General features: G+C 38.6%; 1 protein-coding gene across 2 annotated transcripts in view; it reads right to left on the reverse strand.

Moving 5' to 3' along the window:
- Positions 1 to 24,438, reverse strand: part of Ccdc85a (coiled-coil domain containing 85A) — a 267,847-nt gene that overhangs the window by 36,630 nt on the left and 206,779 nt on the right. For both annotated transcript variants that reach the window (XM_052199350.1, XM_052199351.1), the window contains exon 3: positions 21,220 to 21,296. In XM_052199350.1, coding sequence (XP_052055310.1) covers positions 21,220 to 21,296 — 77 coding nt within the window. The remainder of the gene's footprint in view (positions 1 to 21,219; positions 21,297 to 24,438) is intronic.

The following is a 24,438-nucleotide window of genomic DNA, read 5'->3' on the forward strand; positions in this document are numbered from 1 at the left end:
GATCGGCAACAAGGCCCAGGTCTCTCATCTAACTCTAACTTCCCCAATAGCAGTACCTTACTTCAGATGAGACTATTAGTGCTACTTTTATAGATAAATTGCATCATGAGAAATGGGATGTACAGTGTAAAACACAAATGTGAGCAGGGGGAAAGGACACTAGATGAATGCTAGTAGAAGTTCTGGATGTGTAACTTGCTTCTTCCTATTACTAGAAATTTTCTCATCCACAAAAATGGAGATAATCATGGAAGCCAAGGTGAGAATTGAAATCATCAAGGTGGACTCAAGAGAGGGGCTGTAATGATAGAGTACATCATTATGATATGTAATGAGATATAATGATATCTAATGATAGAGTTAGTGCTTGAGGTTGAGCCATGAAGAATAGTGTGTGTTTACAGTCCATCCTATGCACCAACTGCAAGCAAAGGTGGATCTATCTTAAATAATTTCAGATTATTTTCTAATTATGTATAATATAGAAAACCTTCCTAAGTCTATCCCACAATGAAAAATAAAGGAATTAAGTACTGTCATTTAGATGAGCTAGAAGGTCTCTCCTGACCCAAAAACTATGATTTTGAACCCAGACTGAATACCATGTAAAAGTGATGCCTCAAAAATGCAAAACAAAGAGGCAGGCAGATTTCTGAGTTCGATGCCAGTCTGGTCTATAGAGAGAGTTCCAAGGCAGCCAGGGTTACAAAAAGAAACCCTGTCTAGAAAAACAAAGAACAAGCCGGGCAGTGGTGGTGCATGCCTTTAATCCCAGCACTTGGGAAGCAGAAGCAGGCAAATTTCTGAGTTTGAGGTCAGCCTGGTCTATGGAGTGAGTTCCAGGACAGCCAGGACTACACAGAGAAACCCTGTCTTGAAAAACAAAACAAAAGAACAAAACAAAACAAAAACAAAAAAAGAAAGAAAAACAAAGAACAAAAAACAACAAGAAACAAAAAATTGAAAAACAAAAATACATTTTAAAAAACCCTGCCAGACATTGCAATAAGGTACTAAAATATAGAATATTTCAAAATAATTAAGATAATTTGAGTTTATTAAGTTAGAATTGTTTATAGTCATAGGTATTCAACCTGAACAACTTACATAAATGGAAAAATGTCTTGCAATATTCCCAAGTCTGAGTCTAATGACCATTGTCAGTGTCAAGATTCTGAGCAGGATCCACTTTTAAGAAGTAATATTTGTTTCCATGTCTTCCTTATCTAACTTTGCTATATTCAAAGCTGCAAATGCTGAGTAGATCCAGTTTCCCTAATCAAGCAAATTCTCTGTGAGGAAAAGCAACTCCAGTGAAGTCACGTGAGCCATATCTTCACCAGCAACCATGGAAGGCCACACCTAAATAGACCTCTCTGAAGACCTTTATTACTTACTGGCTTAGAACCTGGGCTGGCACTCCCTGAAAGTAGTATGTTGAGTTTTGTGAGCATTAAGCTCAGATTGGGTAGGAGAAAATGGAGTTAGAAGTGAATGGGACTTCTTCAAAGAAAAATAGCACTTTTAAGCACAAAATGGTCAAACCCTTTGTTTAAAACCCTTTCCTAAAGACATCACTGAAATCTCTAGTGGAGCTTCTGCTGTCTTTTGTTACTCTGTACTAAAGGCATCCCAAATGAGCAGGTCTGAGAACTTGCTCTCCATCCTCTACCTCCACTCCCATCCTCCTCCTCCAACCTTCTAACCAACCCCTCTGCCACCACAGCTTCCCTCGGCATGACTGTGAAGAAATGTACTGAATTTCTACATGATTTATTTATGTTTTGAACTTAGGATATTTCTGTAGTTATAGATATTAAAATTCCTTGCTTAATAAATAAACATTTAAAAGGGAATCATTTTTTCTTTTCTATCATTTCTTCATGTGTCAACATGAAGACACACCTAGTGTGGGATCAGAAACAGATGATAAGTTTTGGCTATTGAAAAGCTTCTTTCCACAGAGCCAGCAACTATGTCAGTCCAAAATGACTCCCATCTGCTCATAAATCTATTAGTTACTTGTTATCTGTCAAATACTAGAACTCTTACCTTGAACTTGTGGGGCAAAAAGGACAGCTCAATCCTGAAAAGGTCACACCAAATTCCTTTATTAGCTTCATTAAATTCAAACCAACTATATATGCCTTTTCTAAACTGTATATGTTCAATCATTTTTATTACCTGAATACTAGTTGCATAAGTAGAACTAACAAAAATAATTATTCAATGGGTTTCAGCAGATCATGTTAATGTTAGCTATTTTCTTTTTGTGTTCTCTTTTACCTTTTTAAAATGTAGTAAATGTAAAGTTGTACTTATGCCTCTAAACTCTGTGATAGAAGGATGTTTTGGGTTGGCTAGTTTTTGTTATTTTTTTTAAACATATACAGCTATATTAACAGAGTTTTTGGGAACAGTTCTCAGCATAAGACAACAGCAATGAAATTTCAACAATTCCGCCTACTCTTTTGAGATCAAAGTAAAATTTTAAATAAACAGAAATTCTGAGAGAGGGTTTTATTGTTTGTAGGTCTTGATATAGAACTCTTAATATTACAATAACTTAGATGAGTCAATTTTGATGATATTCTGTGAAGTTAGGTGGAATAAACTTCTCACAGAAAGGAAGAATATGGATAGGTATACATGAAAATCCAAGTTAACACAGTATATAATGCTAATTATTTCTTCCTACATATGATGCCTGAAACTCTGGGATGAAGAGTAAATTTATGAATCTGTGGCCTGTCTTAAATCAGAACTCAGACTAAGGGGATTTCTTCAGCTCGGTTTTGGCTGAATATTTGAAAGTAACATGGAAATGAATCCTTGTAGCAAGGAGAAGCCCCAGTCAGGATCTAGGAAGGAGATTGGGGAAAATATCTAGAAACCTACACAACAAGATTTAAGAAAATGGCTGGAAACCCACATACTTGGACAAGCCCACTGTCAACCAATGGAGAGGACTGTTATCACCTAGGATACCTATTTGGGCTGTATTAGCCTGAAGAACAGTTAAGCAATGTACAAGTGTAATAGTTGTCTTCTAAAACATTCCACTGATTATCAATGTAAGAATACCCTGTAGAAGTTTTAAACTCTACAAGAACCCTTAAATAATCTAAAAGAAAACCATTTCCTTAGCTAAGCAAAGACTCTCAAGTAGGAGAGCAGCTCCTTGCTGCAGCCATTGGTCTGCTCTGCCCACTCATCCTGATTCTCCAAGCTCCTTCAGTCAGTGGTGTATGTCAACACCGGGTCAATGATGATCAATATAAAAGGCTCTGCTCACTCATCCTGACTCTCCAAGTTCCTTCAGTCAGTGGTATATGTCAACACTGGGTCAATGATGATCAATATAAAAGGCCACATCTGCTGTTACTCCTCAGTCTGTGAAAAGCTACACTGATAAGTGGCCCACAGTGTACCTCCTACCATTTTTGTCACATTCTATATGTGAACTGCATAATATACAGAAAGCCCCATATACTGCCACTGGCGGCTATTTTGGTCTATAGCATGAATCCAATAAATCAGATCTCATTTTTCCTCTGCACTCTCATCTTTATGAGTGTCACAGTTCAGCTGACTTTGATTTATAAGCAGTTCCTCTTCTGTTTCTCTCCTCAATCTGGTAACACCACAAAAAATAAAATAAAGCTAAAGTGTGATATCCTCCAACATATCAGGTAATTTGTCTTTCTCATAGTAATCTGTCTTATCTGACAAATTAATGCTGAATTTTTTGTCATTTATTTATTTATTTACTTATTTATTTATTTATTTACACTCCAGATTTTACCCACCCCAGTCTACCCTCTGACTGTTCTACATCCCATACCTCCTCCCTAACCCCCTGTCTCTGCCAGGATGTCCCCACTTCCAACCCCACCCGACCCCCAGCCAACCAGACCTTGAAACTCCCTGGAGCCTCTAGTCTCTTTAGAGTTAAGCGCACCTTCTCTGACTGAACCCAGACCTGGCAGTCCTCTGCTGTATATGTGTTGTGGGCCTCTTATCAGCTGGTTTATGCCTCCTGGTTAGTTGTCCAGTATTTGAGATATATGGGGGTTGGGTCCAGGTTAATTGAGACTCTTAGTTCTCCTACAGGGTTGCTCTCCTCCTCAGCTTCTTCCAGCCTTTCTCTAATTCAACCACAGGTGTCAGAGGCTTCTGTCCATTGATTGCATGCAAATAAATGCATCTGAGTCAGCTGCTTGTTGTGTGTTCCAGGGTGCAATCATGATTGGTCCCTTTTTGTGAGTGCTCCATAGCATCAGGAATAGTGTCAGGCCTTGGGAACTTCCCTTGAGCTGGATGAAAATAGACCTATATTTGTCACCTTGCACAAAGCTCAAGTCCAAGTGGATCAAGGACCTCAACATAAAACCAGATACACTGAATCTAATGGAAGAGAAAGTGGGAAAGAGCCTTGAGCTCACTGACAAGGGAGGAAATTTCCTAAAGAGAATTCTAATAGCTCAGGCTCTAAGAACAAGAATTGATAAATGGGACCTCCTGAAACTGGAAAGCTTCTGTAAGGCAAAGGTCAATAAGATGAATTGGCAACCTACAGATTGGGGGAAAATATCTCCACTATCCCCACATCTGATAGAATGCTGAAAATTTATAGTTCATTTTAAAGTAAATATTACCTATTGTATGATTATGAAGTAAAGACTGATAAAACTGGTCTTATAATTCTAAAATTTCCTCTATTAAACATCGCATCTCTTTTAATGACATGCAATATTGCAAGTATTTTTATACATATAAGAGATAATGCCCTAAAGTGAAGTGATATTGATCTTTTTTGGCTGTTTTTATTGTTGTAAGGCTTATTTTTATTTTTCTGTCTCTAGCTCTGAATGCGTATGTTTACACATACATATGTGTGTACATGTTTGCATGTGTGTGTGTATGCATGCATGCTCAAATGTGGATATCCAATGTATACATGTAAGGGTCTGAGTAGCTACTCAAAGAAGGCATAGAACCCTCTGGAGACAGAATTATAGACAGTTGTTAACTCCCTATATAAGGGTGGGTGGTAGGAGTTTGGTAGGGTTCCCTAAAAGAGTAGCAAGTATTCTTAACCACTGAGGCATTTCTGCAGCCCTTGTGTCTAGATTAAAGGAATTTGTTTATCAAACAATGATAGCTAAAAGCACTGCACTTAAAAAAATAAGTCTGTTGGTAATTTTGGACTCTGCTTGAAATGTTAAATTCCAAAACTAGTTTTAAAAACTATTTATTGTCTCTTGTGGGATACACTGGTCCCCCTGGCAGCACAGATCCCTCAGCATCTGTTGGCCAAGACATGCCTTAGACACTTCCCTGACATCCCACCTATTCTCAATGCAGGCTGTTTCTTACCAGTGCCCAGAGTCAACTCATTTTAAACGTAATCTTTAATCTCTACTTTGAAAGATGTTTTCTTTTTTCCTAACTGCAGGGCCTTATAAATTTTTAGAGCTGTTTATTATACTTGTTTCAATGGGGCACACAGAACCAGGCTTCTAACTTCACAGGATCAGGATATATAGAGTTGGCTGAAACCCTACTTAGACATGAAGAAAATGAGGCATTTGTGCCTAACCAGAGAGTCCACAACCATTTATCATAAATGTTTTATTTTCAAATATGTATGTCATTAAGGAAGATTAAATTCTTCCTGTTCACTATATAAAATTTTATGTAGAAATTAAAAGCCAAGAATGCATGATGAAAATACAGGTAAATCAACACAGGTCAGTATATGAATGAACTATGATAGGTATTTAATATGACATGAAACTCATGGGTGACCCAATATTGAGATTGATGTTCATAAGAAAACAGAAGGAACACTACCCAATTCCTTCTACGAAGCAACAATTACGCTGATACCAAAACCACACAAAGATCCAACAAAGAAAGAGAACTTCAGACAAATTTCCCTTATGAACATCGATGCAAAAATACTCAATAAAATACTACCCAACGGAATCCACGAACACATCAAAATGATCATCCACCATGATCAAGTAGGCATTTTCCCAGGAATGCAGGGTTGGTTCAATATACGGAAATCCATCAATGCAATCCACTATATAAACAAACTCAAAGAAAAAAACCACATGGTCATTTTATTGGATGCTGAAAAGGCATTTGACAAAATTCAGCATCCTTTCATGCTTAAAGTCTTGGAAAGAACAGGAATTCAAGGCCCATACCTAAACATAGTAAAAGCAATATACAGCACACCAGTAGCCAACATCAAACTAAATGGAGAGAAACTTGAATCAGTCCCACTAAAATCAGGGACTAGACAGGGCTGCCCCCTTTCTCCTTATCTTTTCAATATTGTACTTGAGGTACTAACTCGGGAAATTAGACAACATAAAGAGGTCAAAATGATACAAATTGGAAAGGAAGAAGTCAAACTATCATTATTTGCAGATGATATGATAGTCTACCTAAGTGACCCAAAAAACTCCACTAGGGAACTCCTACAGCTGATAAACAACTTCAGCAAAGTGGCAGGTTATAAAATCAACTCAAGCAAATCAGTAGCCTTCCTATACTCAAAGGATAAGCAGGCTGAGAAAGAAATTAGGGAAATGACCCCCTTCACAATAGCCACAAACAGTATAAAGTACCTTGGGTTGACTCTTATCAAACATTTGAAAATCTGTATGAAAAGAACTTCAAGACTCTGAAGAAGGAAATAGAAGAAGACCTCAAAAAATGGAAAAACCTCCCACGCTCATGGATCAGCAGGAATAATATAGTTAAAATGGCCATTTTGACAAAAGCAATACACAGATTCAACGCAATACCCAACAAAATCCCAACACAATTCTTCACAGAATTAGAAAGAGCAATTATTAAATTCATCTGGAATAACAAAAAATCCAGGATAGCTAAAACTATTCTCAACAATAAAAGAAATTCTGGGAGTATCAGTATCCCTGACCTCAAGCAATACTACACACAATAGTGTTAAAAACTGCATGGCATTGGTACAGTGACGGGCAGGCGGATCAATGGAACAGGATTGAAGATCCAGAAATGAACCCACACACTTATGGCCACTTGATCCTCAACAAAGGGGCAGAAAACATCCAATGGAAAAAAGATACCCTTTTCAACAAATGGTGCTGGTTCAACTGCAGGTCAGCATGCAGAAGAATGGGAATTGATCCATCCTTGTCTCCTTGTACTAAGCGCAACTCCAAATGGATCAAGGACCTCCACATAAAGCCAGACATTCTGAAGCTAATAGAAAAGAAACTGGGGAAGACCCTTGAGGACATCGGTACGGGGGAAAGTTCCTGAACAGAACACCAATAGCTTATGCTCTAAGATCAAGAATTGACAAATGGGACCTCATAAAATTACAAGGTTTCTGTAAGGCAAAGGACACCATCAAAAGGGCAAATCGTCAACCAACAAATTGGGAAAAGATCTTTACCAACCCGACATCAGATAGAGGGCTAATATCCAATATATATAAAGAACTCAAGAAGTTAGACTCCAGAAAACCAAATAACCCTATTAAAAAATGGAGTACAGAGTTAAACAAAGAATTTTTGCCTGTAGAACCTGAAGATGGTGGAGAAGCATCTTAAAAAATGCTCAACTTTATTAGTCATTAGGGAAATGCAAATCAAAACAACCTTGCGATTTCACCTTACACCAGTCACAATGGCTAAGATTAAAAATTCAGGAGACAGCAGATGTTGGCGATGATGAGGAGAAAGAGGAACACTCCTCCACTGCTGGTGGGGTTGCAAATTGGTACAACCACTCTGGAAATCAGTCTGGTGGTTCCTCCAAAAACTGGGTACCTCACTTCCAGAAGATCCTGCTCTACTACTCCTGGGAATATACCCAGAGGATCCACTATGTTCATAGCAGCCCTATTTATAATTGCCAGAAGCTGGAAAGAACCCAGGTATCCCTCAACAGAAGAGTGGATGTAAAAAAAATGTGGTATATATACACAATGGAGTACTATTCAGCCATTAGAAACAATGAGTTCATGAAATTCTTAGGCAAATGGATGGAGCTGGAGAACATCATACTAAGTGAGGTAACCCAGATTCAAAAGATGAATCATGGTATGCACTCACTAATAAGTGGATATTAACCTAGAAAACTGAAATACCCAAAACATAATCCACACATCAATTGAGGTACAAGAAGAAAGGAGGAGTGGCCCCTTGTTCTGGAAAGACTCAGTGAAGCAGTATAGGGCAAAACCAGAACACGGAAGTGCGAAGGGTTGGGTGGGAAAACAGGGGGAAGGAAGAGCGCTGATGGGACTTTTGGGGATTGGGGGTCTAGAAAAGGGGAAATCATTTGAAATGTAAATAAAAAATATATCGAATAAAAAATAAAAACATTTAAAAATTAAAAAATGAAAGAATTCTCTACTAATTACTCTGAAGGACAAAAGAGTAGAAACTTCCACATAGCAGCTGAAATACATTATCACTTCACTTTGCTGTAAGTATCCCAGAAAGCCTCACACTGTGACTGTGTGTATGTGTGTTTGTGTTTGTCTATGTTTGTGTGCATATGTGTGCCTGTGTGTATGTGAAAAACAGATACTGACCCTCCAGAGTAATTTCTACCCATAAAGAAATATGTACTTATAGCCCGACAAGATGCAAAAATATAAGCAAATCATATTTGCAGAAAATGTGGCAAGGAAAAAGAAAAAAACAACATATAATAATTTCTACTACGGAAAAGGGAAAGGGCATAGAGAGTCCTGCCCTCTCTGCCTGTGTGCTGGACTGCTGAGGTTTGCACATAACCAGAAATGAAGAAGCTGTTCTGAAATGTGAAGCCAGACCAATACTGTGTTGCCATGGAAGTGAGAGGCACAATTTCCTTAGCTCCCGTGTACCCTTCTCAGCACTTCTGGCAATAGTGACAGGTTATTTTTTTTGTTGTTCAGAAACTGATTTGGAAACAGCTCTTATCCCTTCTCAAAGCTCTGAAAGACAGCATTGTGAGGTCTCATTGTGACCAAATTGCATGAAAGGGTAAGTTTTCATTTCCAGCCCTAAAAATAGATACTTCTGTGGCACTAGCACAATAAAAATAGCCATGCTCACTGAAAGGGGCCCAGTTGGTGGAAATCCCAGCACCAAGTGTACCAGGAAGGTCTGCTGAAGCCCAGCATAGAGGTGGGTGAGGATATCAGGCAGTTTGGGGCACTCATATTGGTCCTGGACTCTCTCAAGAGGTAGGCAGGTACCCTTTGAGGCACAAAGTACACAGAGTTCTTGCCAAGCAGATGCTGGTGTCAGACCATTTGATCAAAGGGAATGGATTTCCCAGTGGGACTTGTAACAAATATCGCTTTACTTGCTTTGAACCTACAGCAAACTGCATCATTTTTAATGCTCATTGTGATGCACAATTTAGTCATACAAACTGTGTAATGATAATTACTCAAAAATGATACTTTACATCAAAGTTATATAGGAAAAGCAACTGAAATCGTAAAAGGGAAGCACCATGATTAACAATAAGGTCATCAGCTAAGTCCATCAGCCATTTAAAGACATGATTGAATAGAATTCCCCACTGCAGACCAACACACACAGGCAGGGTGGCATTAATACAGCCCCATGGGCATCAAGCAAACAATTTGATGTCATGAGCACAGTGACTGAAACGAGGCTTGGATTTTGGGAGAAACAATTATATCTCAAATTTCAATGTGAGGAGTGTCACTGTGACCCTTTTTTTCCACCATCCACTTCATCCCCAAGAGCAAAAGCTTCTCTGAGTGTTAGAAGTCAATTTTCTATGCAGACTTCTGATTGAATATTACACCTTTATGATTTTTAAAGTATTTTGGAAATATTTCAGGGAGAAAAGTCCTATAAAAATGCAGGGTTTCTCTTACTTGTGATGGGAAATGTTGCATTCAATAAAAAAATAAATGTTTTCTTAGAAGAAGTGACAAAACAATAGTAACAGCTGCAGGAAAAAATAACAGATTTAGGAACATCATTACACTGAATTATAGCAAAGGTATGAGCTGATTATCAGGTCATCCTACCCCTTTCTTGGCCTGAGTCCCTTTTAAACTAGCTGTCTGTCTAGGACAGACTCCTAATCTCTGTGAACCTGATATTCTTTCACTTAGAATGTGAGTCATCCTAAAGGATATATAAGTTTCTAGTCAGTTCTGAAAATCTATGGATCTATATCCAGAAAAAAAAAACTTGTATTTCTATGTGAGTTTATATCAATACAGATGTAACACTTTTTATTTCAATATAAAATTCTTTAAACAACTATAACATGATACCACATGGAGTTTATTATTCATGTCTTTAATGATGTTGTGGGTGATCCTACTTTATTGGTTAGCTAATAAATTGTATAAATACCAGCTACATTTACTTACACACTATGCAATTTTTTCTCGTTCATATTACCTCCAACATGCATGTAGGGAACTCGGAGATGAGTCTGAATGGTTTTGGCATTAAATGCCTTCCTATAAATGATATATAATTTGGGGGGGGGGATATTTTTTAAAAGTTGTCTTATTAAAAACTGTTCACAAACTATTCAAGGATACATTTCTTAAGTTCTAGTAGTTTTTGCTGATAGAGTACCAGCCTTTTAAAAAGGCAACTTCTTTTGAAATAAAATACCTGGCAATAATATTCCACTTTCTTTTCTTATATTTATTTTTAATTGAATATAATCTTCATTAACATTTCAAATGCTAAAACCTTTCCCTGTTTCCCCTTTCCCAAAAATCTCCAACCTCTCCTCCCACCTCTTGCCTCCAAGTATATGCCCCTCTACCAGACCCACTCCCACCTACCCCCTGCCTCCCCTCTCATTTTTCCCTTTGTTGGGGCATCTATTGAATGTTCACAGGACCAACGACCACTCCTCCCTCTGATGCCTGACAAGGCATTCTACTGCCACATTTTTGGCTCAAACCTTGTGTACCCCTTGGTTGATGGTTTACTCCCTGGGAGTACTAGGTAGCCAACATCCATTGTTCTTCCCATTGGGCTATAAACACCTTCAGCTCCTCTAGACCACCCTCCAACTCCTCCATTGGGGACCCCACGCCCAGACCAATGGTTAGCTGCTAGCATCTGCCTCTGTATGTGTAAGGCTCTGACAGGACTCCTCCAACAATGACATGCTGACATGCTCTTTTGGCATGCAGTTCTTGTTGACCATAATAGTGTCTGGCTTTGTACAAAGCTCAAGTCCAAGTGGATCATGGACCCACACATAAAACCAGACACACTGAATCCTATGGAAGAGAAAGTGGGGAAGAATCTTGAACACATGGGCACAGGGGAAAATTTCCTGAATAGAACACCAATGGCTTACACTCTAAGAACAAGAATTGACAAATGGGACCTCATAAAACTACGAAGCTTACCTTTTGTAAGGCAAAGGACACTGTCAATAGGACAAAATGGCATCCAACAAATTGGGAAAAGATCTTTATCAATCCTACATCTGATAGAGAGCTAATATCAAATGTATACAAAGAACTCAAGAAATTAGACTCCAGAGAGTCAAAGAACCCTATTAATAAATGGGGTACAGGGCTGGAGAAATGGCTCAGAGGTCCAGAGCACTGACTGCTCTCCGAAGGTCCTGAGTTCAAATCCCAGCAACTACATGGTGTCTCACAACCATCCTTAATTAGATATGACTCCCTCTTCTGGAGTGTCTGAAGACAGTTACAGTGTACTTGCATACAATAAATTAATAACCCTTTAAAAATGGGGTACAGAGCTAAACAGGGAATTCTCAAATGAGGAAACTCTAATGGCTCTGAAGCACCTAAAGAAATGTTCAGCATCCTTAGTTATCAGGGAAATGCAAATCAAAACAACACTGAGATTCCACCTCATCAGTCAGAATGGCTAAGATGAAAAACCCAGGGGACAGCAGATGCTGGAAAGGATGTGGGGAAAGAGGACCATTCCTCCATCATTAGTGGATTTTGCAAGGAGGTAAAACTACTCTGGAAATCAGTTTGGTGTTTTCTCAGAAAATTAGACATAGTACAACCTAAGGACCCAGCTATACCACTTCTGGGCATATACTTAGAAGATGTTCCAACATGCAATAAGGACACATGCTCGTCTATGTTCATAGCAGCCTTATTTATAATAGCCAGAAGCTGGAAAGTACCCAGATGTCCTTCAATAGAGGAATGGATACAGAAATTGTGGTATAAATATGCAATGGAGTACTATTCATCTATTAAAAACAATCCATGAAATTCTTAGGCAAATGACTGGAACAAGAAAGTGTCATCATGAGCTAGGTAACCCAATCACAAAAGAACACACATGGTATGCACTCACTGAAAAGTAGATGTTAGCCCAAAAGCTCAAAATAAACACGTTACAATTCATAGGCCACAGGAAGCTCAACTAGAAGGACTGGTGTGGGGGTGCTTTGGTTCCTCTGAGAAAGGGAACAAAATACTCACAGGAGCAATAAAGGAGACAAAATATGGAGCAGAGACTGAAGGAAAGGCCACCCGGAGACTGCCCTATGTGAGGATCAATCCAATAAACAGTCACCAAACCCAGACACTATTATGGTCTACAAGAAGTTCATACCAAATATTCCATTTTCTAAACATGGAAAAAACATTATCCTTTTGATACAGATATACACTTTGGTTGAACAGTGTACATAAACATGATTTAATGTGCTGCTCGAAAAACCTGGCAGGTCACTCTTGTGACCCTTGTAATTCAAAAAACTCTACCTTCTCTGGACATACACTGCTGCACAGCAGAGTTTGGGTTTCCATACCCACGTCCTATTGGAAACTCTGTCACAAGTTGGAACTAAATCCATTATACTTATCTTCTTGCAACTGTTCTATACCATCAACTCTTCATTTGTGTTACAGCTCAAATGGAAAACTATCCTGTCAGTTGGGAGTCAAGGAATACCACAAAATCACACCTCACACAAACCTCACAGAAGACATTTACCTGGAGGGAAGAACCCAGGATAATGGCTGCCACTGCTTGGGTAAGAAGCAGCAGAGAACTGATCAGAAAACAGTTTATACAGGATTTCTTGAGGTGGGAGGAGCAGATTACCAGGGTGGGAATTAGTGAGATTTCAAGTCTGGAGCTTGGGCTTTTACTCTGTAGGGTGGGGGCTAGCTATTAGAGCAGTAAGAGTATTCTGTGGACAGAACCTGGTGGCTGGAGGTCATCAGAGGAGGGGGTTGACCACTTATGTGCCCCATGGGGGCACATTTCATGTTTTATTTTTTTGTTAACCAATCAAGGTTTGGGAATGGAAGGTGACATTACCATTAGAATACTTGCTGTTGAATGGAGGCCATCAAAATCTTTTGTGCAAACTATAACTGGAAATTGCTAGCCTCTGACTCTATAGCAAGGAACCAGTAATCCCGTAATAGTAAGTGACTGAATATCTAGTTAGAAATTGTCTGGATCTGCTGTTGAGAAAGTATGGCATCCTCTGCTAATGCTATGAAGGTAGAATTATGGAAAGGAGTAATGTTTGAACTCTGGAACAAAAGTGGTATTTAGAGACCCTTGTAGGTTAGAAGTTGGGACAGGTGACAAGGAGAGAAGACAATAATGGGTTAACGTTTTTTATTCTTTTGTAAAAAGTTCAGCTGTGGCCAGAGATACATTCTGCATGCAGGCATTGCTTTAATATTCTATTGAGTCAGCATTGTTTTAAAATTCATAAGTTGAATCTAGTGACTAAAATGTCCTTATTAAATTCTGATCTCTGATCATCAAAGCAGTGGCAGAGACACAAAAACAAAACCAGTAAGCACAGAACATACAAAGGTCACACAATAAAGGAAGCCAATCAGAAACAAAACATATGGTGGTCAACATCATTCTTACAGCTCCCAAGTTTACCATAAGACTTATGGACACACCAGAAAACATAAACCCATCTGTACATACATACAGACAGACAGCTCTCCAAACAGCCAGGATCAGGTAGGTGAACAATGTCTTGCTTTTTCCATGGATGCAATTGAAAGATTTTATAGCTGGAAAATGAGAGGAGGGTTATGTTTGGCTACAGAAGTGCTTTTGGTTATCCTATACTCAGAGATGTACATGGATTGCTGGAAAGGGAAAATGTATGTCAGATCATATGATTTGGAGGAGAAAGAAAATGAGGAGGAAGAGGAGGAAAAGGAGGAAGAGGGTAGTGGTCAAGCAGATGAGGGGAGCAAATAAATAGAGGTTCTCATTTTGACTAGGAGGTCCTTTCCCAGAAAAGAGATTGGAGAGGCTGGAACCACAAGGAAGAAATGAGTAAGGGAGATATTCCTAAAGATACAGCTAAGTGTTGGAGTTCCGTGATGCTAGTAAAGCTGTCCCTATAGACTGACAATAGTGGAAGAGGAAGGAGAGATGGATCCCAAAAACTCTGTCACGATTGAGTAGATAGCTTCACTGACCAGAAGAAAAAAGAGACTGCCCTGATATTTTATGTCTACTTGGGGCTTCTTATTAGAGATGGCAATGGTCTGGCTAAGAAAGCCCAGGCATCTCTGTTCTGCATACCCAGTTCTAGAAGGATAACTGGAGGACAATCTTGACTTGATTTCCTCATACTACAAGGTACAAAGAGGTAGTCAATACCCCAGTGTCTTTCTTAATGTCACCTTAGACATGGTCTTGGTAGTTTACAAGGGTTAAGACTGGACATGACTCAGTAACTCTCCTGACTACATTTGAAACAAAGTTCCAGGGGTTCTCAGGCTTTGGAAGCCTGAGAAGCTGCTGTGTCTTGTTGGAAGGCCTTTGCTGGCATCCAGTGTTTTTATTTTCCGGCTTTTTCATCTCTTCCAGGGTAAACCTTAAAGGCCACCATTAAGATTTCTGCCTGGCGCCATAGAGGTACAAAAATTTGAACCACCCAATTCTCCCCAGAGCTTCCAGGGACTAAACCACCAACCAAAGAGTACACATGGAGGGACCCATGGCTCCAGATGCATAAGCAGCAGAGGGTGGCCTTGTTGCACATCAAAAGGAGAAGAGGTCCTTAGTCCTGAGAAGGCTAGATGCCCCAGTATAGAGGAATGCCAGGACAAGGAATCAGGAGGGGGTGGATTGGTAAGCAGAGGGAGGAGGATGGGTTAGGGGATTTTGGGGTTGTGGGAATGAGGAAAGGGGACAACATTAGAAATGTAAATAAAGACTATAATAAAAAAAAGGAAAAAAAAGACTTCTGCCTGTGGAGTCAAGGGAAGGGCAGGTCCTTTCTCTAGATGTTATGCTTGGCCCTAATATCAGAGAAATTCTGGAAGAATTGGATCATAAGGAGTTATTTTCCATATGGAGACTCAGGATCCAAATTGTATATTATAGGCGGGCCTTTGTAAGGAAGTCTAGGAACTCAGATGAGTTTTCATGTTTTTCCTTGATGACCTCTTGGATTTTTTTCATAATTTACCACTTTAAGGATGGACTTGCAGAGACTAGTCAGAAGACAAGTTATAAACTGATTGCTAGGTAGGACACCCTCTAGGGTATTGTAACTCCATTCAGGGTCTCAGTCCAGACTGCCTCAGCACAGACTGGGTGGATGGCATTAGTATGGTGGATTTCTTCTGCATGTGCCCTGGCCTGGTCCCGAACTTGCCTATGCTCCTCCAGAAATAAAATGTTGGTGAGAATCATATAAACAGCATTAAAGGTAAAGCTGCAAAATTAAGTAATCTTGAATTCTTTAATAAAGTTGGAAACATTAACAGTATTCTGTTTGATAGAGTTTGCTTACTGAGAAAGGGGACATGTACACTGACCAAGCCTTTTTTAGCTGGCAATCTCATGCAAAAGGAGAACTGTGGCTAGTTTTAGCCAGGGAGGAAGAGGTAAAGGGGATCCCATAGCAGAGTAGGAGGACTAAAGACTGCCATGATCTAACGCTGGGCATCTAAGGGGCTTGATTTGGACAGCCAATCACTGAGGAGGGGAAAGACTGGAGACAGAAAGAGGGGACTATAGACTGAGACCTATAAGAGGAAGTTTTGTAGTATTATTGAAAACAGTGGAGGAGTCTTCTGGTTTGGCTTCATACCCAGTTGTTTTTCCTTCATTGGTTTATGCCATGTGGGAGTGAAGTCACATGACAAATTCATCCCAACCCAACAAATGACTCGCAGCCACACGACTGCCTTCATTCCAATGGGAGGATAGCAGCTAAGATGGCACCCAGCCATCTGTTTCCTTTAAATGTGCATAGATGTTTAACTATTAACCCAGGGTTATGATTTTAAGTTAACCCTTTTGTAAAGATTTTACAGGTTTATAACCATACCCAATATGTTTACAAATCCTGAGGTAATAACAAAACCAAAAATGTAAGAGTAGCAATAGTCCACATTGGGAACAATCTGCCCCTTTATATTGTTTTGCTCTCCTTTCTCTGTCATAAAGTCAAGTGTCTTGCCTGATATGGGACAGAGATTTAGGAAGAAACCTTTAAACAAGTGGTTTGGGTCTACAGGAGTGGAGCCATACCCTGACTCCAGACCCCACTTTTAATTAAAGTGGGACAACATAAAACAAGAGTGTAATATCACACATACCTAAAAGACATAGGAATCCTCATAAAACTGAGTCTAGTAAGCTGAGAATAAAGAAGGGTTAGAGATAGGTAAGTTTTGAGCTCTGGATATAGACATAGGATTCTGCAAGAAGGAGCTGAGAGACTTGCCAGCCAGCAGAGTGTGTGTACATGCCAGCTGGCCTACTCCTTTGCTTTCCCCCTCTCCTGCTTGATTAGGCTCCTGGGTTATACTTTGTAACACATTTATAGGTACATTAAGGATAAGTTAAAAGATAGGACATTTACATCTTTGGTGGGAGGGGGAGGAGACCAGACAAAATCAAACAGAAATTGGAGTAGAGAAAAGTGAATAGAAAAAAAAATCTTTCCATTTCTCTGAAGTATTTGTAAAGGTCCTAAATAATATTAGAATCTATGGTGCAGTTAACTGGCTCTTTAAATTGATTTTCTGATGGGTATTGGGGTGAAATTCAGTTAAATGATAAATTTAAAGCTTTTTAAGGTTGAATGACAGGTGAAGAGGTTTTTCCAAAAGGCATGCCAAGGGGGAATGAGAAGGTACGAAAGATACCATTCCCATGGATGAGAGGAGGGAGGGAAAATGTCACTGCAGCTTGTAGCTGCAGGTGTCCCCAAAACTCAAGAGAGGACAGATTGAGAACCAAACCATTCAGTGAGCTGTTACCACACTCAGTAAGGGTCAGGGCATCGTCTGGATAAACCTGAGGAGAGACTTGGCATGTAGTACCAGGGCTTTTGTGAAGATCGGAAAGCAAAGACAAAAGAAAAAGTTCATGAGTTGACATAGGAATCTTATCTATATGAAAGGGTCAGGGAACAGAGCTCCAAAAGGCACTAAGGCCTTGAGGAGCTGTGGGGTTACAGGTAGCTCTGAAGTGAAGGCAGTAAGAGGGTGTAGAAACCCCTTCAGCCTGAAGAAACTGAATGATTGCAACTCCAAGGATGAGGGCATGGGGTCAGGTAAAGATGATTATCATTACATGGCATGTGGCTGGGGTTATCTCACCTCTAAGAATACCAGAGCAGTGCTGGACACTCAATAGTCACTTCTCAGACTCAGGTGAGTCTGTTGTGGGTGGACTGGAGATGAGGGATAGTGTCCTAATGCAGCTTAGACCCCAAGGGGGAACACAGACACCAGAGAGTCTTTCCAGGTTACAGCACCAATGTACTTATTACATCTCAGATGGAATGGCAGTTCGGGGCCAAGGAATAGCAAAAAAGTCTCACTGCACAACAAACCTCACGAGATTTATTAGTTGGAAAGAACCAAGGAGGGTGGAAGTCTCTGCTTGGAAGAGAAGCCACAGAAAACTGAGCAGAAGACAGGGTTTTTATAGGGTTCCTGGGTGGGCAGAGCTTTCCAGGTTAGTGATTGGTGGGATTTCAAGTCCTGGGCTTGGGCTTTTTACCAATAAGGTGGGGGCTGGTGGTTAGGGCAGTAGTGTTTTGTGTGCAGAGTGTTTTTCTGTTGGAGGTCATTAGCCTAGGGGCCAGGTCACTAAAACTTAGCACAGCTATATGACATTGACTCAAGTCTTTACCCTCAAACTGTAAAATGCAAAATTTTGTTTCTAACAAATGAAGAGATCAACCTTTTACAGATTTGACTGTGTTGCAAAGTGTTTTATACACAGAATAAGTGTAATGTTTCAAAAGAAGATTTCTTCTTCTCTGACTGCCATATATAGTAAGGCTAAACTCTGAATAATCAGAAATGAACATGGGTATAGCCTCAAAAGAATATGACATATTCAAGGTCCCAATATGCAACTACATACTTATTCCCATTTATCCAAAAACAAATGGGTACTCTTAAATAAATTTAGGAATACAGATGCATTTTAATTAAGGCATACTGAGAAATCTCTTATAATTGAAAATCAAATGTTCTAATAGTGAAATTAATTTATATAGGAAAGTCAGCATGTAACCCTAGATTGACATTGCAAATCAGCTAACATTAAAGAATACAACACATTTCTGCAGGGAATGTCACCAGACATTATTTATAATCATCCCCAAAACATCTAAAAACATGTCACGCATGTCTTTGTGCCATGAAGCCCAAGTCTCAATCTTTTGAGAGAACCCCATTACGGGATTCTCAGTTCTCTGGGATCAAATTACAATGTTTCATGCTAGAGACTTGCCTTACATTTGTGGTGTGTGTGACTATGTGTGCTTACAGAGGCCATTGCAGTCAGTAGTTTTGTCATGTAACTGCCATAGTCATCAATACTCAAAAGTAAAAAACTTAAAGTATCTATGTAAACCGAGATCCATTGTAGTTTTGCCATACATTTTAAATAATGTGTTTTCTTTTTAAATGATATATAAATGTTTTATTAAATTTAAAAAAACTGTTTTTCCTATCTTTTCTATCCAGAACTTGACATGCTATAAATGACAGTTTTAATGAAAACATTGCTTAAGTTCAATAAAACATGGTCTTGCTCATGCCTTTTAGAGGAAAAATGACTTTTATTGACAGCAAAATCTCAATGCACATAAAGCATGTCTCTGGACACTTTGTCTAGCACTTTAACATGAGGGTTTAAGTAATATCTCCTTACTTTAATATGCAACTTTATGTATTTAAGCATTCATATACACAAGGCACACCTGAGAATGCATCTGTTTTCCTTCAAGTGTTCTACTTATTTTTACAGATTTAAAAACATCTTATCCTGTTTCTTTTTATATTCATTGTGTGTATGTGGTGCATGTAGGAACATGTGCTAGTATGTGCAGGGTCAGTGCATGTAGGTGCCTGTCACAGTATGTGCAGGGTCTCTGTATAACCAGAAGAAATAGGTTCTTTCCTCCCACCAAGTAAGGACCCAAGGATCAAACTTGTACCTTCAGGTCTCTACCTTTACCTACAGGCCTGCTTCTCTAATCCCACACTTAGAAACAAAAGAAAACAAAACAAAAGACAGAAGGAAACAAACAAGAAAACAAACACAAAATAATCACTTTTTAGTCAGTTGAACTTCTTTTCTAACAAGATGTCACTTGCACTATACATGCGAGTGTTTCTGAGATTGAGATGAGACCAAGTTCCTGTTGATAGTGAAACACAAATGTATTGTTTTACATTCCTTTTTAAAATTGTTTCCAAGTTTACAATTGACTGAAATATGTTAGGCACGAGAAGCTGTGTTTTTAATTTTCTTGATATAATGGTGAATCTTTAATATTTTCAATCAAGGATTCCAGTGTAGTCATATTAAAAATTCAATGTAAAAGCAAATATATTTGAAAAAAGGGAAAGTGTAAGGAATAAATTAAAGAAAACACATGACTAGCCTTGTAGAGACATAATGTGTCAGTGTGTGTGCTGGGGGGGGGGGGGGGGGTACCAAGGGGGTCTCATCTGCTCAGAAGAGAAAGGAAGGAGGATGGGGGAAAGACTGTGGGAGGGGGTGACTGGGAAGGGGCCAGTGAGGGGAATGTAAAGTGAATAGGTGAAAAGAAAGATAAAGAAGAAAAGAGAAGAGAAGAGAAGAGAAGAGAAGAGAAGAGAAGAGAAGAGAAGAGAAGAGAAGAGAGGCGAGGCGAGGAGAGGAGAGGAGAGGAGAGAAAGAAGAGAAGGGAAGGGAAGGGAAGGGAAGGGAAAGGAAGGGGAGGGGAGGGGAGGGGAGGGCAGGGGAGGGCAGGGGAGGGGAGGGGAGGGGAGGGGAGGGGAGGGAAGGGAAGGGAAGGGAAGAGAAGAGAAGAGAAGAGAAGAGAAGAGAAGAGAAGAGAAGAGAAGAGAAGAAAAAAGAAAAGGTAATCAAAAGTAAAGAAAAGAAAAAACACATCAGTATCTTATTTCACAACACAGTCGTTCTGGTACCCTGAATTTGAACATGTCCACTGAATGCAGAAGGAATTCATAGATGTGTTGCTTAAAAACCCCTTATCAGATAATGAAATGAGTCTCTGCCTTCTTATAAGACATGGAGCTACCCTGGAACCTGTGGTTTGTTGAATTTCTCAACAAAAACATTTTTGAAAACCACCACCTCACAAAAACAGCCTCATTCTTACCAGTCTAACAGCTATGAAAATAAATTTACAAGTGAAATATATGACAAGCCATTTAATATCCCAGAAAAAAATATAACTATACACTCACTAGGGAAAGGTAATGAAGTCCCAAAGTGAAACCTGCCACTTACTGTCATTATTTTGTTCCACTGAAAGAGTTCAGTTTTATCAAAGACTTTTAGAAAGCACTAATTTAATTAATTATGAACTTCTACAACCTTACAGAGTTAATAAATTAGCAAAATTTCAACTTAAATGAGTCCCTTCCAAGTACCCGTGCCCCAGGTCACACTCATGATATAATGGGCAATGGGTGTGATTGTCTTCCTCATTATATATCTCTTCACATTCTTATTGATTGCTGTTCACATCTGTCAGTGTAGCACTCGGAAATCAGGATGATGGCCCTCATGGAACCTCACCAGTCTATATGATAAATGACTATTTACAACATTTCTTCCAGCGTTTCAAGGAGAAGATGTAATTGAGACTTTAAATTTCAGACAGAAGTTTACAACTCAAATGACCCTGGCTCCCTATGAGCTTCTGGAAGTCACCCACCTGGGGCAGCATGCGATTTTCTTCTTCCAGCTGTCTGACTCTGGCCTCCAGCTGCCTAACATAGGACAATGTTGATTCTAAAATTAAAAAGAAAAAACTTACATTATCCACAAGGTCTTGTTTAGTTTACTGTCAAGGATATTTTTGGCTTGTTTTATTAGGTAGGACCAAGAGATTATTTAGTCAGTTCTTTAAAAAAGAAAGACAATTCTTTCCAGAGAAACCATTCACACTATACTTTTTTGAGCATTGTACAATATTAACAGTATTAAAAAAATTTGTAAATGAGGATGCTGAGACTTTTTCCACAAATTTTGAGTCTCAGAACTTCTCAGAACCTTCATTTGTCCCATATACCAGACAACTTTATGATATGATTTGTACCCAAAATCAATTTCGAGATTTCATTAATTTTTTGAAATAGAATGAATGTCAAATACAGAGTTCTTTGAACTTTCCCAGTAATCATTTGAAATTTTAGAGATAACATTTATTCTTCTTACTAATGTATAGCTATTAACTGTGACTTAGAGAATATCTATATAAGAGTTAAATATTTAATGTAGGGCTGGGCTTCCTTGATTTTGGCTGAGTCCAAGGACCTAAGAGTTGTTCCTTTCTTTATAAGTTTTTTGTCTATTCCCCTCCAATCTTTAAGTAACTAAAGCAACAAACTTACAATTGATATTTGTTTTACATTTTACAAGGTCAGATGATGAACACTCAGAATGTTGTGCTCCATTTCTGTTCACACAAACTGCATTTTACAGCTTCTTGTCATAAGAGGGGCCACAGCAAGGGACACAGTGTGATTGATGGTGACTCTTCACTAAATGTCAATATTCAAGTGTCACATACAGCAGTGTACTTGCATGTCAAGCATCACCCAGGAAAATACAGTCACTTTTTAGGTCAAAAGTGCACAGTCAAAAGTGCATGGCAGGGCAATCCCTCCAGCACATAGCCATCCCCATTTATAGTTAACACTACAGCACTGAGGCTTTTTCATATGGAGTCTCAGAAACACAGAAGAAGAGAAAAGCATGAAATTGAAGCACATTTAATACCAAAAGCTTTAGCTACTTAAGCATTAAAGCAGTGGTCTGAAATTCATCATGGAAACCATTATTGGTTTTACCTGGAAATTACTTAAATGAACACATTTTCTTCTTTTTAACTTCAAAAGCAAGAATCTGGTATTTTATATGAGATACTAGTCTTTAGTCCACAAATAAAACAAGGTTGTCTTGTTTTAAATATAGCATGTTCATGTGCACAAAGATCTGTAGATAAGCCACCCTCAATTACATTAACTAACATTGACACAATGACCTCAAATTTTTCATACAAGCAGCCGGAAACACAGGGGAAACTGAAGACATTTGCTTTCAAATGTCAAAGACATATGGTTTCATCAAAGTGTAATGAAATGCTAAAGCTATGCTATGTAGACTTTCTGAATGGAGCAAGGAGAGTACACTGCAGAATGCAATGGCAGGATCACAGTCTTTATGAGTCTGTCTGCCTTCCTTTGCAGATCAAGATGGAAGGAGGAGTGCCTGACTCACACAGTTCTGCAAAACCAGCTTTCTCCTCTAGAAAAACATCCTTTTGTTAATTGATCAGTTTTCCAACTTAAAAACTGATCAATTAGATTCTACTTAAGCCATTGAAAAAGATTATTTTCTCCATTTTGCCAATGTATAGCTTCATCAGTTTTGTCCTTGTACTGCACAGTCTTTGGGGCCAAGAAACTTAAAGCACTGGAGAAGACTCTTTGAGATGGATTCTAATAGAAAAGGCCACTGGAAGAAATTAGTTTTAAACCAGTGGCCATTTCCAGTTGCTTTAGACTATCCATTGTCATTTTATATTTTTAATATTTTTTTCAGAGTATATCAATACTCTGATCACAGTTTCCCCTCTTCCAGGTCTTTCCAGATCCTTCCAACTACATATCTCCCCATGCACCCCCCCAAAAAAAACACAGCTAATATTTTCAATAGTTCCAGAAAACATCTTGTATAAGTATATATATGTATATGTATATATTTACATATACATATACAAACATACACATATATACACATACACATATACATATATACAAATATAAGTATACACATATGCATATAAGCACAAATACACATAACATGTATACACATATACATGTATACACATATGCACAAATATATTTATATACCTATATACCTGTACACCTGTACACCTATACATATACATATATATTATACATATACATTATATATATACAAAGTTGTAGGGAATTTAAAAATTGAGTTTGAAAACTAATTTTTGAATTTCTAATTTTTATGATGAATTTGATAGAGCAAGTGCAAATGCATACACTCAAGTATGAAGAGATAAAAAGTACTTTCAAACAGGTAAAATACATTTCATTAGTCATGTTATAATAAAGGCAAAGAAAAGTTTTGAATTTGTCTCTTTAATAATGATTGATTGTGTGACTGCTTTGTGACAGTCACTGTTCTAGGAAGGAGTCTAAGTCTTTAGAAGCCCTTCCAAATATAAGCTTTCTTTAAGATTACAAGCTAGTGTCCGGGTCCAAGAAGTCACATTTAACGTTTTCATACAATTCTCCTTAACAACAAGTAGCTATTCCACATGTGAAAAAAAATCTCCTAGGGACAAAATCAGGTACAGAATCTAATCTCATGGGAAATTAGAATACTCATGCTATTGATGTTGTTTCTGTTCAATGAAGGAACAGGTAGGAAGTGAGTAGGCATACTTTCTGTTTTATATATCATATCAAAATTTAGGGTTTCTATATCAAGAGCTATTGTGGAGGAGAGAGAGAGAGAAAGAGAGAGAGAGAGAGAGAGAGAGAGAGAGAGAGAGGATCTAATCTCCCAACAAGGATATTAAATAAAAATCGATCATGTTGTGTTAACCCCTAAAAATTCCATGACTTGTCTCTGAGTCATAGGTCATCCAAGCTTGACTACTGGTAATTAACTAACATGAGATACATAATACATGGGCTAGTTTTTTTTAACAATAAAACAATAGGATAAAGCATAAGAAATCCCATGCCTTTAACAATCCAATAACAACTTATATCCTGGTCGCAACTGACTATAAACTGACAGAATCATTTGTAGGGTAAGAAATAAATGAAGCCATCCATTTTCAGAATTACTACTCCCCATCTCTACTATGACTCTTCACCATGCTGCC

The sequence above is a fragment of the Apodemus sylvaticus genome, chromosome 11, assembly GCF_947179515.1.
Source record: "Apodemus sylvaticus chromosome 11, mApoSyl1.1, whole genome shotgun sequence".
Taxonomy (NCBI): Eukaryota; Metazoa; Chordata; class Mammalia; order Rodentia; family Muridae; genus Apodemus; species Apodemus sylvaticus.